Source organism: Chelmon rostratus, chromosome 17 (assembly GCF_017976325.1).
Source record: "Chelmon rostratus isolate fCheRos1 chromosome 17, fCheRos1.pri, whole genome shotgun sequence".
Lineage (NCBI taxonomy): Eukaryota > Metazoa > Chordata > Actinopteri > Chaetodontiformes > Chaetodontidae > Chelmon > Chelmon rostratus.
Genome location: NC_055674.1, coordinates 8,481,585 through 8,495,563, shown reverse-complemented (window position 1 = coordinate 8,495,563; position 13,979 = coordinate 8,481,585). Strand labels below are relative to the sequence as shown.

Here is a 13,979-nt window from a genome sequence, read left to right as displayed (position 1 = left end):
TTTTCTCATCAGAGAAGAGGTGTTGGGGGACCACGGGATGTCCTTGGTAATATCAGCTCTGAGGAAATTAAAGCTAGACAGTGGTTCTGCATCCTCTCTATTGATGTAGATTTGTTGGAATCAAGGAATCAGTTGTTTTCTCTGCATTGAAGGTTGCTGGGTTAGTGGCGGAGCACCATGTTATTAAGTTCTACGCATCCAGTCTGACTGAATAGCATAGACGACAGTTTTCAGAGTCAGGGTCAGCTTATATGGCTGTGCAATGTGCTATGAAACAATATCAGATTCTAAAATTGGCTTGTGTAAATTATCTGATGGCTGCACATATTTTCCAAGAGAGTAAGGTGATATAGCCTGATTAAAAGCAGAGGGCATCTGCATGTCTGGGCTCATTTGTTAGAATAAATCCACATGAGAGTCTCCAGTGGTACCTCCAGTAAGATCTTTGATGTCTTTCTGGTTATATAGTTTTGTCAATAATAGTTGATTTTGTTGTATTGCAGATTCAGTTATAGCCACTAAATTAGCGTGTGTTTCTGCCAACAGTAAAGTCTGCATATAAGCGTATAGGTGCATATAGCTGCATATACATACATACTGCTCTGTATATATGGTACTGTGTATGTCATTCTGTGAAGACAGTGTGTGTAGTTCACTTATTTATTAGCTCAAAGCCTTTTGTTAGTTTGCCGGTATTAGCCCTAACTGGATACATAAGCGAGAACACAGACCAGATTAGCATGTGTTGGAAGAAGAAACTACACATTAATCCTGCAAGTGCAGTTGGTTTTACTTTATCACTTAAATTCCTTCTTGGTAAACTTAACGATACAACATTTAACTGTATTGCGTGTGCATTTGGCATTTAGAGCAATGCATTTTTTTTTTAGAATGAGCACAATTAACCATACAACCTACTCTGGAGTGTACGTAACACTGAATGAGGGATTAAACATGAATGATATGATGCAGAATGTGTATGGTCAGTTCAATTATTTTTTTGTATGGCAGCCCCATCACTCACCCAACATCTCTTAAAGCGATAAGTGCATGTCTGTGAGTCCCTTAGTGTACATGTGTGTATTTTGGGCCTATGTATGTGTGTGTATAATAATAAGTCTGAATTTCCCTCAAGGTGAATTAATATAGTAACCATTTTGCTTCTTCTTCTGCAGTATTGATTTCATTGAGCACATTTTGCAGTATAAGCATCAGTTTAACAGAGTAAATACAGAGTAAATGGTATTGAGTAATATGCATGATGTTTATTGAAATGTTGCAGTGTGAAACAAAACTGGTTCATATTTTATGAACTCCATCAAATGGCTTCATTTTGAAGTGGCCTCTTATTCAGCAGAATCACTCTGGGAAAAAAAGAAAAATGCAATTATTTAAAGGTTGAACAAGTTAATGGAGATTTTTTGCTTAACTTTTAAGGGGTGTTTTATAAACTGTATACATGTGCTTCTAGAAGTGGTTCTACTATCCTTAATTGAATTTTATATCAATGAAATATGTGAATTTATCAGCAACACAAATAAGAACCATGAAGCAAACCTTTAAATCATTTGTAAGATATTAGTACAAAAATTATTACCTTTCCAGCATCACGGCTCTTGGCTCTCATCTTGTTGACCTGGGACTCAGCAATGTCAGCGCGCTCCTGAGCTTCCTCCAGCTCATGCTGGACCTTCCTGAGCCTGGACATGTGAGAGTTGGCCTGCTCCTCCTGTGAACGGATTGGAGTTATGCAGACTTAGTAACAAGACAGCGGATGATGATGTTGTTTATTCTGGATGGCCTGACTGGTCATATCAATGTTGTTGACTTACAGCTTCCTCAGCCTGTCTCTTGTAAGCTTTAACTTTGAGCTGCAGCTTGTCCACCAGATCTTGAAGTCTAGTCACATTTTTCTTGTCCTCCTCAGTCTGTACACAGATAAAGGATTGTAAGTGAAAGAGAACAGAGACTTCAAAGTGCTATGTTTTGAGTGAAATTAAATTATCACCTGGTAGGTCAGCTCTTTCACTCTCCTCTCATATTTGCGGACTCCCTTCACAGCATCAGCTCCACGTCTCTGCTCTCCTTCAACTTCAGACTCCAGCTCACGCACCTGAAATGGATGATTAATAATTAATACAAACAATAGAAATATTAGTTAATTTATTAACTGAATTCAAGTGTGATGTACATTCCGAAACAAGTGTTTATGCCACATGAAATTCATACCCTGGACTCCAGTTTCTGGAGCTGCTTCTTGCCACCCTTCATGGCGAGGTTCTCAGCCTCATCCAGACGGTGCTGGAGGTCCTTGACTGTGACCTCCAGGTTCTTCTTCATCCTCTCCAGGTGAGCACTGGTGTCCTGCTCCTTCTTCAGCTCCTCAGCCATCATGGCAGCCTGAAATGATTCCAATCAATTCATTCCTCTATTATCATATCATTATAGTCCATAACAGTGAAATTACTTCAAAAATAGCAGAGGTAAAAATTTAAACTCACATCAGTGATAGCCTTTTTGGCTTTCTCCTCAGCATTTCTTGCTTCCTGAACAGCATCATCCACTTCACCCTGAACCTGGACAAGGTCAGACTCCAGCTTCTTCTTCGTGTTCATAAGGCTGGTGTTCTATATATGAAAAACAGTCACATTTAATTAGATATCAATTTGTTATGTATAGCAAAGCCCATATGTAAATGCATCATGTACAAAGACACTGTGAAATGAAAACAAACCTGAGAGTGAAGCAGTCCGACACGCTCACTAGCATCAACCAACTCCTGCTCAGCTACTTTGCGTCCTCTCTCTGTCTGCTCCAGAGCGGCTCTCAGCTCTTCAATCTCAGCCAGCATCAGGCCGTTTCTACGCTCCACCATGGCAACCTGCTCCTTCATGTCCTCCTGTCCTCTGATAGCATCATCAAGGTGCAGCTGGGCATCCTGACAGTAAAAGAAAAAAAACAACAACTAAATTTCTGTACTATTTTTTATATTTTTCCTTTTTGTTTTTTACTATATGTAAATGATCATATAAACTTTACCTTGAGTTGTCCCTGGACATTCCTCAGTTGTTTCTGGGCCTCAGCAGCCTGTCTGTTGGCATGGCTCAGCTGAATCTCCATCTCATTCAGGTCGCCCTCCATCTTCTTCTTGACTCTCAGGGCATCATTCCTGCTCCTGACCTCAGCATCGAGAGTGCTCTGCATGGATTCAATCACCCTCTGGCTGTTCCTCTTGATCTGCTCCATCTCCTCGTCCTTCTCTGCCAGCTTCCTGTCAACCTCACCTTTGATCTGATTGAGCTCAAGCTGAACACGGAGAATCTTGGACTCTTCATGCTCCAGTGTACCCTTAAAAAGTCACCAACACAACTTACATTTTCTCGAGGAATTATTTTGCCATAAAAGTCACTGTCATGAATTCCCACCTGGATTATTGGATTTAATTCAAACAAAACAAAATTCAACAGTTTCAAAATGTATTACCTCAGCTTCTTCCAGGGCAGTCTGAATTTCAGCCTTCTCAGTCTCCACAGTCTTCTTGGCTTTTTCCAGCTCATGGATACTCTTTCCAGTCTCACCAATCTGTTCAGTCAGGTCTGATATCTCCTCTATAGAGCAACCCAAACCAAATATAGTTAGACTAACTTAGACTATACACTGTAAATTATATCTACAAAATTGTATGTGTCAAGCCTTTAGCCATTACACTACACCACTAGAGGTCAAAGAAGAACCCTGAGAAATCGCTATAATAGTCCCATTGAACATAGTAAGGCTGGCATACGCTGCAGGTTCTTGTTCTCTCTCTTCATGGTCTCCAGCTGATCCAGAGCCTCCTCATAAGAGTTCTTCATCTTGAACAGCTCAGTGCTGAGAGAGCGAGCCTCCTTCTGAGCTCCTTCCAGCTCAGCCTGGCCCTCCTCATACTTCTGTTTCCATTCTGCCAGGACCTAGAATTGTGTAGGTTAATTAAATGGTTAATTAATTACATAAGTGTGTGTGTAGCAATAAAGCTGGTTTTGATCACCAATTTGACCATTTACCTTATCAAAGTTCCTCTGCTTCTTGTCAAGGTTGGCAGCCAGAGCATTAGCTCTCTCCACATCAATCATGAGGTCCTCAACCTCACCCTGCAGCCTCTGCTTGGTCTTCTCCAAAGAGGCGCACTTGGAGTTCACAGCCTCAATGGATTCCTCAGCATCCTGCAGACGCTGGGCAAGCTTTTTCCTGTAGTGAAGAAGAATTTGCTTGTGTTTAACTGTACAAGAAGAAAGCAAAATGTGATTTATTTATGAAGAAGTAGAAAGGCTTATATACTTTGCCTCCTCCAGCTCCTCAGTGCGCTGGATAGCATCGGTCTCATATTTGGATCTCCATTGGGCCACCTCACTGTTGGCCTTGGACATTCCTCTCTGCAGCTCAGCCTTGGCCTCCTGCTCCTCCTCAAACTGCTCTCTGAGCAGATCACAATCATGGCGGGCTGATTGAACAGAATGGGCCAGGGCGTTCTTGGCCTGAAGACCACACAATCCATTTTAGAGGGACATTTTAATTAACCTAATGCATGTTATATCCAAATGTCGTGTGGTTAAGTAAAGCAAGAGAGAGAGAGAAGGTAATTCATACCCTGATCAACTTTACATACCTTCACTTCCTCCTCAACGTGCCTCTTTAACTCCTCAATCTGCTGAGTGAAGGCCTGCTTGCCCCTGGTCAGCTGGGAAACAAGAGCTTCCTTCTCCTCAAGCTGACGAGAAAACTCACCTGAATGACAGAATGTTCATGTGTTAGAAAGGAAGACAATTTCTTGGTTTTTAAGTGTTTATGCATCACATACAATGAACACTCAAGAGAGAGGCTTTTATTGCAGGTGACTCACCATTCTCTGTCTGCAGTCTGGCCTTCTGTCCATTAACATCATTCAGCTGGCGAACATTCTCATCATTTTTGGCTTTGAGTTCACTCAACTGGTCCTCAAGAGTTCTGCACATTTTCTCCAAGTTGCCCTGTAAACAACAAAATATTATGCAACATGAAATTCAACGATGCAAATGTTGAGTACTTCTCTGTCTATCAGGACATTATAGCCATTGTTATACTCAGTGACAACTTAAACACAGGTGTGACGAATGCTTTACTTTTATAGTCATATTAATTATTCTAACTGATGTATATCTGCTTTTGTTTTCCTGAGATGTCAAAAGAGGGAAAGGCAACACTTATAAACAACCCACTCACCTTGGCCTTAGCAACAGCTTCCATGTTGCTGGAGAGGTCATCAATCTCCATCTTGTACTCGCTCTTCTCCTTCTCCAGCTTCTGCTTGACACGCTGGAGGTTGTCGATCTGCTCTCCCAGCTCTGCAACACTGTCAGCCTGCTTCTTGCGCAGAGCTGCTGCGGTAGCTTCATGCTGCAGGGTTGACTCCTCAAGATCACGACGCAGCTTCTGGAACTCAGCCTCACGCTTCTTGTTCATCTCAATCTGAGCAGCTGTTGCTCCACCAGCTTCTTCAAGCCTCTCACTGATCTCCTCAAGCTCCCTGGAGAGGTCAGCCCTCTGCTTCTCAACCTTAGCACGAGCAGCCCTCTCAGCTTCAATCTCCTCTTCCAGCTCCTCAATTCGAGCCTAGATTTGATGAAAGACAGCTAATTAATTGGAATCTATTTTGTTGTTTTTTAATTAAATGAGCCTGATTTTCAATAATCTAATACTATGAATTGAATATGTCACCTGGAGTTCCTTGATCTTCTTCTGAAGCTGAGCACCAAGAGACTGTTCATCCTCAATCTTGCTGAGGAGCTGGCTGATCTCAAAGTCTTTCCTTGATTAAGATACAAAGAGAGTTTTAACCATTGTTGAAGTGTAATGTGTGAGATGTTGAAAAGAATATTAATAACCCAAAACATGCAAAACCCTTACTTCTTGATTTTCTCATCAGACTGCTGTTTGTCATTCTCCAGATCCATTATGGATTCCTGGGCCAGTTTCAGGTCTCCTTCAAGCTTCCTCTTGGCTCTCTCAAGGTCCATACGGAGTTTCTTCTCTTGCTCCAGTGATCCTTCAAGCTATCACATCAGAGTTAATGATTGCAGATTTCAGATATTTAAAAGACAGAGCATCAATACCAATAATCAAGCTTTTAAGATAATGTTGACTGGAGGAATTTTGTTTTGAATCATGCAATGCCATTTAAAACACAAGCTACTTGGGAATAGAAACACACTTTTAAAACAATCGTTATCTTACATCGTCCACTTGCTGCTCCAGCTTTGTCTTGGCCTTGGTCAGAGTGTTGACTTTGTCTTCCTCTGCCTGGAGATCATCAAGTGTTTGCTGGTGGGCCTCTTGGAGGGCTTTCTTCTCCTTGGTTAACTTGGCAATGGCCTCATCTTGAGATGCCATCTCCTCTGTCAGGTTTTTAACCTAAAATGATGTGAAAGGTGCATTATTCCATCCCACTATATCCATGATGTTTAAAAGAATGTAGGTTTAAAATCAGCTTTACCTTGTTTTCTGTAGCATGTTTCTCCTTCTCCACTTTGGCCAAGGTGAGCTCCAAGTCATCAATGTCTTTCTTCAGCTCAGAGCATTCATCCTCCAGCTTCCTCTTCTTGGCAGTCAGCTCAGCATTGATTTCCTCTTCATCCTCCAGTCTCTCAGTTGTCTCTTTGAGTTTGGCCTCAAGTTGGATCTTGCTCTTAATGAGCCCTTCACACCTTTCCTCAGCATCAGAGAGATTCTCAGTTTCCTACAGTTTTTAAAGATAAACTGTCTTAAGAAAATTTTATAGTTATTATTTAGATTTAATTGTAATAACTTTGTTGTATTGAATCCCCACAACTTTGGCAAGGCACAAGACAGTTGAGACACACTTTTTTGGCCTTCTATCTCACCTACGGTTATGACTGGCAGTAATGGCTTAGTCTATTTAATATATGCAAAATTCAAGACAATTGCTTCTGTCTTTGCATTCTACTCACAGCTGCCACTTGGAGTTGCAGGTCATTCTTTTCCTGCAGCAAGGAAACCATCTTTTCCTCCAGTTCCTTCTTCTTGGCCAGGGCAGCAGCCAGGTCTGACTGCATTTTCTCATAGTTCTCCTTCATCTGCTGCAGCTCCTTCTCGGTCTCAGCGCTCTTCAGAAGAGGCTTGATCTTGAAGTACAGCTTCAGCCATGGCCAGTTCTTCACATTCATGAATGAGCGGACATTGTACTGGATTGTATAGATAGATTCTCTATAAAAAAAATGAAAAGAAAGTGTCATTTTATGATTGTGTTGCTTTGTAGAACCTTAGACTTAATAAATAATATAACCAAAATCTTATGATGATGATATATGGATGTTATCATAATCGACATGACAATTCAGTATATTATTTTGAGAATCCTACCTCCTCTCCATCATCTTAACAAACTCCTTCCTCATGACATATCCTCTGCAGAGAGCCTGAGTCATGGTCACCAGCGTAGCCAGTTTCTCATCTCTCATCTCCTCCAGGGTACCCAGAAGACCAGCTTTGAAGAACACCTATGTTGTTTCAGAAAAAAAAAAACTTAAGCAAACATGCAGACAAGAGAACAGCTACTAAAGAAGTGTTGTCTACAAGGGTGAACCTTTGTGTGTCCAAACTTGTACTGAGTGTGGTCCACATCGATGGAACCCAGCAGCTTCTCAGAAGCTTTCTTGTTGTCAATGAACTGTCCCTCAGGGATGACGCTGGCATTCAATACTTTGTATCTACAAAAGAAAATGGTGTTGTTACTTATATTTACCTCCCATCTTCTCCTGGTGTTTGCCATCACACTACCTGTCCTGAAATCAGGTTGTCTTGCTTATAATGAAAACTGCAGTCACCTCTGCTTGAAGTCACCGTAGAGGATTCTGCTGGGGAAGCCCTTTCTGCAGATTCTGATGCCTTCCAGCACACCGTTACACCTCAGCTGGTGGATGACCAAGAAGTTCTCCATCAGACCTGCAAATTGCACACTTATTGTTTAAAAACATTTTTTACATGACCATGTTACACATAGTGCACTGCACAAAACTGGGTAATGCAATTCTGACCTGGGGTCTTTGTCTCATTGGGAATCAGGCAGCGGACAAAATGAGGGTGAGTGCTCCTCAAGTTGGTCATCAGCTTGCCCAAGTTCTCCTGTGGATCAGCATCATAAGATAAAAGGTCATCAGTGTTTTAATGAAAATAATGAGGTTTTTAATTGTTATCCAAAAATATGAAAAATACTTACTCTGAAAAGAGCAGACACAGTCTGGAAGGAACCACCCTTCTTCTTGCCACCCTTCTTACCACCACCACCAGACGCCTCTGGTTTACAAAAAATTAAATTTGTATTAGTGACACTGAATAAATGACACAACAGTAAGTTTTACGTTTTCTTCTGTACATCATGCAGATGTGTTAATTAAGTCACATAATATAATTATCAACTTTGTCCTTCATGAAAATGTAACACACACAATAAGGCTTCTTACATATGATTATAAACTGCGATTTCTGAATGGCTAATCAAGAGACAGCAGTTTCATCCATATTTCTCACTACATTGTGCCATAACTACTAAAACATAGTACTAAAAGATTCAATTAAGAATGCACATTATTTCTAAAACCATGCATGCTTGAGCCAATCTTTATATTAAGATGAAACATATCATATGTACTGGGTACTCTTATTTCTTACCTTCAGCCGAAGCATGGGTTGCATACAAAAATACAAGCAGTTTGTTTGCAGACTTCTGGTAGAGCTGAACAACTGAGTCATTCAGGGGGTCCTTGTTCTTGTCCAGCCAGCCAGAGATATTGTAGTCCACTGTACCAGCATAGTGAACCAGGGAGAAGTGAGCTTCAGCCTTGCCCTTTCCAGGCTTTGGTTTCTCAAAGGCCTTGGTCTTGCCAAGATGCTGATCATGCAGCTTGTTCTTGAAAGTTGTGTCAGAGGCCTTGGGGAACATGCACTCCTCTTCGAGGATGGAGAAGATGCCCATTGGCTGATGGGAAATTTAGATTAGATGTTGAAAAACTGAAGTGAGGGAGCAAACATTAACACATGAATCAAGAAATCACAGCTGCCAGAGTCGTTGCTTACCTTCTCAATAAGCTCAATGCAGGCAGCCAAGTCCATACCAAAGTCAATGAACTCCCAATCAATGCCTTCTTTCTTGTACTCCTCTTGCTCCAGAACAAACATGTGGTGGTTGAAGAACTGTTGCAGTTTCTCATTGGTGAAGTTGATGCACAGTTGCTCCAAGCTGTTGAACTGTGATTACAGAAAAGTATTTATAATTTCATGGAAAATAACACTGAACTTGAAACCGCTCAGATGTCTTTCAACAACTCACATCAAAGATCTCAAATCCAGCGATATCCAACACTCCAATGAAGAACTGTCTTGGCTGCTTTGTGTCCAGCATCTCATTGATACGGATCACCATCCACAAGAACATTTTCTCATAGACGGACTTGCACAGAGCACTGACAGCATTGTTGACCTAGAAAAAAGGATTTTAGTGTGAACATTCTCAAGAGTAATATTTTCATACTAAAATGCAATTTTCTTCCTACTTCTTGTAAACATCATGTTTTCTCTTTCTTTCCTGTTATTTTTTACCTGTGGCACGGTCTGACCTTTGGTGACCATCTCATTTCCGACCTTGACTCTTGGGTAGCACAGAGCTTTAAGCATATCGGCTGAGTTCAGGCCCATGAGGTAGGCGATTTTATCAGCCACTGATGGAGAGAAACACAAGAAGTATTAAATACACATTAACTTGTTTAGTCTTTTGCACACCACAAAACCTGTATGATGAGAATGTATTATTTAATCAATTACCCTCAGTGCCATCAGGTTCAGCCTGCTCCTCACGCTGCTTCTGCTTGAATTTCATGTTGCCATGATGCATCACAGCTCCAGTCAGTTTGTAGATGTTTATCTTCTCCTCAGCATTGAAGCCCAAGATGTCAATAGCGGTCTGTATTACACAGGAAATACTTTATAGACATTTTTAAAGCTTTGATTTATTAGCCTAAAAAACAGTAAAGTGTGATCTCACATCAGTTGCAATGAACTCCTCCACATCATTGATGCTTTTGACAGTGATTTCACCCTGACTGATCATTGGGTAGTCATAAGGGTTGGTGGTGATCAGAAGGGCCTCTGGAAGAAGTAGAGAAAATGCATAAGTGGGCACATGCTCTTATTTTTCCTCTTATTAATTGTTTTTTGTGTCATAACATACCCAGGAGCTCAGGCTTGTGGCCAGTCATCAGCTGATAGAAGATATGGTAGCTCCTCTCAGCAGACAACTGGAAGGTGACACGGGACTTCTCCAGCAGATCTAAGATTGAATACAAATATACAAATTCAGTTGAGGACTGTAAAATGATGGTATTCCAATATACAGTGAATATTTAAAGCCAGTATATCAACTGTCCTTACTTCTAATCCCAGTGATTGCAAGTATCTATGCATACCTTATCTATACACTGCACACAGTTGTGGGTAACTGAAAGAAACTCCCACAAAAAACAAACAAACACTCGCAGCACAGCTATATTTAATGGCAGTCACTCTAAACCTACTGCATTATGACTGTATATAGCCATAATTTGCCTCAAGGGCGCTACAACGTGTAGACCATACAACACTGTCGACCGTCCATTCGGCTAAGAAGAACTCCCCAAAAACCCTTTTAACAGGGGAAAAAATGGAACACTGTGTGATGTTTACCAAATAGACCAGCAAAATTACAGTATGGACAACCAAGATGTCAAAATTATAGATAGATTGGAAACATAGATCAATAATTAATGAAAGGCTTTTCCTTCACATTATTAAATTGCAATAATTCTCAGTCATCCATAATGCATCTCCAGAGCTTCAGCTTGCTAGACTCTTACCACCTAATGTATGAATTTTGTATAAAACAATGTTTTGCACAAATAACTCTGAACTTGGTTGAAACTTACATGTTTCAATATCAGCTGAAGCCAGCTTGCCAGAAGAGCCAAAGTGGATCCTGATGAATTTACCCTAGACAGCCAGATCATTATTAGCATTACATTTTATAAGAGAGAAATTAGAAAAAGAGAGAATCCTGAATCAGATCACTTACAAAACGAGAGGAGTTGTCATTCCTCACAGTCTTGGCATTACCATAGGCCTCCAGCAGAGGGTTGGCTGCAACGATCTGGTCCTCAAGGGAGCCCTGCAAGAGACGAATGGAGTTGCATTAGCTGTACATCTAAATCACATTTCCTATGAAAGTTTTATCCTAAATAACCAATTTTACCTGAATTTTGCCGCCAGCAGATGCCTCAGCCTTCTTTGATCCAAAAGCTGCAATTGTTGCAAAGTACTGGATGACACGCTTGGTGTTGACAGTCTTTCCTGCACCAGATTCTCCACTGGGGTATGAGAGACACATTATCAAGATTCTGCTTCATTATCATAAAGTTTGTAAAGATTTAGCACATTTTATTATTTACTCACGTAATCAGGACAGACTGGTTCTCACGATCTGAAATACAAACATAAATGCCTCAGATGAGTTCTATTTTTATCGTTCCTTCAGTAAGCTTTCGTTGAAGTTGAATTCTACCTCTACATTAGTAAAATCGGTCTTACCAGTGAGCATGAACTGATAGGCATTGTCAGAGATGGAGAAGATGTGGGGTGGAGCCTCAATCCTCTTCTTGCCTCTGTATGCTGCTACACATGTAGCATCATACACGGGAAGCCACTTGTATGGATTCACGACAACACAAAACAGCCCAGAGTAGGTCTGTAATAGTAGAGATCGTAAATGTAGTTACCATTAGGATACACATAAATACATTGCATGGACACATTGTATTAGTATTATGGAAACTCACGTAGATCATCCATGATGCATAACGCTCTTTGAGGTTATACAGCACAGATGGCTCATTGAGGTGGGTCATCATGGCCATGTCCTCCATCTTATCGAACTTTGGAGGGTTCCTGGGATGGATGTCATCCTCTTTTACAGTGACACTCTGAATAGAATACAATAGTTCAAAGGTTTTGAGATATTGAAAGACATTTCATACAAAGTTTTATCAGCTAGAAGACGTGAACTACCTCAGTTAGTGTCTGTGAATGAAGGAGATGGACAAAAACATGTTTTTTACTATTGTTTTTTAAATTGTATATATACACCTACCTTTCCACCATCTGTGTCAACTGTGGCTTTGCCACCCTCTTTTTTGACGAGTTTACCCTTGACATACATCTCATCAGCATCAATCACAAAGTATGCAGTTTTTGCATCAAATGGAGCAGTCTGGGCCTCAATCCTCTCCTTTTCTGGCTTCCGGAGGTAAATGGCCGCCGGGCCATACTGCTCCATCTCCGCGTCTGTGCTCATGGTGGCACTTTAATGGATACTGAAATTATAGAGATATCAAACACAGTCATAAGTTTGTTACATGACGTGCAGTTGACTAATTTCCATTATTCTTATCTTGAAGAATTTACCTCAGCTGATGCAGAATGAAATTCCTTGGTATCCTGTGTTTGTGAAGATGCAACAAAACAAGTTTAGACAGACTAGTGTAAATTTTAGTAATTTCCATCAAAAACTGCAACAATAAATTTAACATACAAGCCAATAAAATGTGTCTTTGCCAAGCAAAGTACTTAAAACATGGATCATAGAAGCAGCAGAATTATTAATTAATTAACAGTGATACAGTATAATAATATTAGAGAGACATGCTATAGTTACGGTTGTGTGTACTCACTCGTCTTTTAATGCCAATCAGTTAGAGCAGATGTCCAGAGCTGCTGTTTTTATATACAGCAAGTCTGCCTCCTCAGCATAAGTGCCATACTCAATTTGGTCAGGAATTCTTGACACCTTGTTGCATGATAGGGATATGTTCTCTGTGTGTAAATGCATAAGCCTGTACAAATTAATAGGCTTAATTTTCCACATAAAAAAAATAACATTTTACAAAGTTGTATTTAAAATCTAAGTATCTTTTTTGTTCTTTATCTTTTATTTTTTAAATACTGTAACAAACACCGCATAAACCATCTAAATATTTCGGGATATTTAATTAAATTAATAATCTCTTGATCACCAAAATACAAAAGTACAAGCACAGTGTCAATTTTTACAGTTTCATTTTAATCCATATTGTTGGTACAAAACTCAAAATTCCTGCTTTTTGACACAGGAATATAAATACCACTAACACAATCTTATTGTCATTGTTGAAAAAGCTGTTAGTAACAAATGACATTTATAGATTTATTATTTATTTATTTTTGGACCTGATTGTACCCATAAATACTGAGTACGCCAGTGATGTTCACAGTATAGCCAATAGCAAAGTGTACTGCATTGTTTCTGGAGTATTTATGACTGTAGATTTATTATTATAAAATTGTTTCAAATGAAATACTTCGAAGTTCACACAGCTTATGGTAGGCAGCCGTGTCAAGTTAATTTTGATATCACAGCCAGTAATGAGTTTTAAATTTGGAGAAGCTTTGAAATGTCTGGTGTATAGTTACAGGACATACAAAATTCAGGCTCATGTTCTTTCCATTAACACTGGACAAGTGTTATATATCTCCTGGGAATGGACTTTAAGAAAGATTGCCAACCCAGATAATTTAACACCAGAAACATGTTCTTTCAAATACCATTAGGATTTTGCTGTGAGGGATGAAAATTATGTAGTTTTGTAGTAGAAACACTGACTGATTGATGGTCTGACTGACAAATGATCTAATGAAGGGAAAGTCTGGGATCATCTCCAGGATTAACTTTCATTTCCATATTTTACACAGACTTGGCTTATTATTTGCCATCTTATCAGCAGATCACGAGGTATTACCATGGTCAAAAATAAAACCAGCTAAGGGAGGGAGCAGTGATTCTTATATGGCTTAGAGAGAAGGATATATTTATAGGACACATTTAGATA

At 40.0% G+C, this 13,979-nt stretch overlaps 1 protein-coding gene across 1 annotated transcript; it reads right to left on the bottom strand.

Moving 5' to 3' along the window:
• Positions 1-1,245: 1,245 nt before the first annotated feature.
• Positions 1,246-12,796, bottom strand: LOC121620264 (myosin heavy chain, fast skeletal muscle-like). Its single transcript, XM_041956245.1, has 41 exons — positions 12,786-12,796; positions 12,520-12,552; positions 12,206-12,428; positions 11,895-12,038; positions 11,647-11,803; positions 11,512-11,539; positions 11,312-11,426; positions 11,135-11,227; positions 10,989-11,052; positions 10,259-10,357; positions 10,073-10,176; positions 9,853-9,991; positions 9,631-9,749; positions 9,362-9,511; positions 9,109-9,279; positions 8,704-9,010; positions 8,252-8,328; positions 8,070-8,157; positions 7,860-7,977; positions 7,619-7,742; positions 7,396-7,532; positions 6,984-7,239; positions 6,509-6,751; positions 6,250-6,426; positions 5,923-6,068; positions 5,734-5,824; positions 5,239-5,628; positions 4,880-5,006; positions 4,646-4,764; positions 4,318-4,514; positions 4,044-4,227; positions 3,785-3,950; positions 3,484-3,608; positions 3,040-3,348; positions 2,735-2,938; positions 2,502-2,627; positions 2,230-2,400; positions 2,009-2,113; positions 1,833-1,928; positions 1,598-1,729; positions 1,246-1,364 (listed from the first exon to the last, which is right to left on the bottom strand). Exons 3-41 carry the CDS (start codon positions 12,407-12,409, stop codon positions 1,347-1,349), a joined length of 5,820 nt encoding a protein of 1,939 aa, XP_041812179.1. The 5' UTR covers positions 12,410-12,428; positions 12,520-12,552; positions 12,786-12,796; the 3' UTR covers positions 1,246-1,346.
• Positions 12,797-13,979: the final 1,183 nt, after the last annotated feature.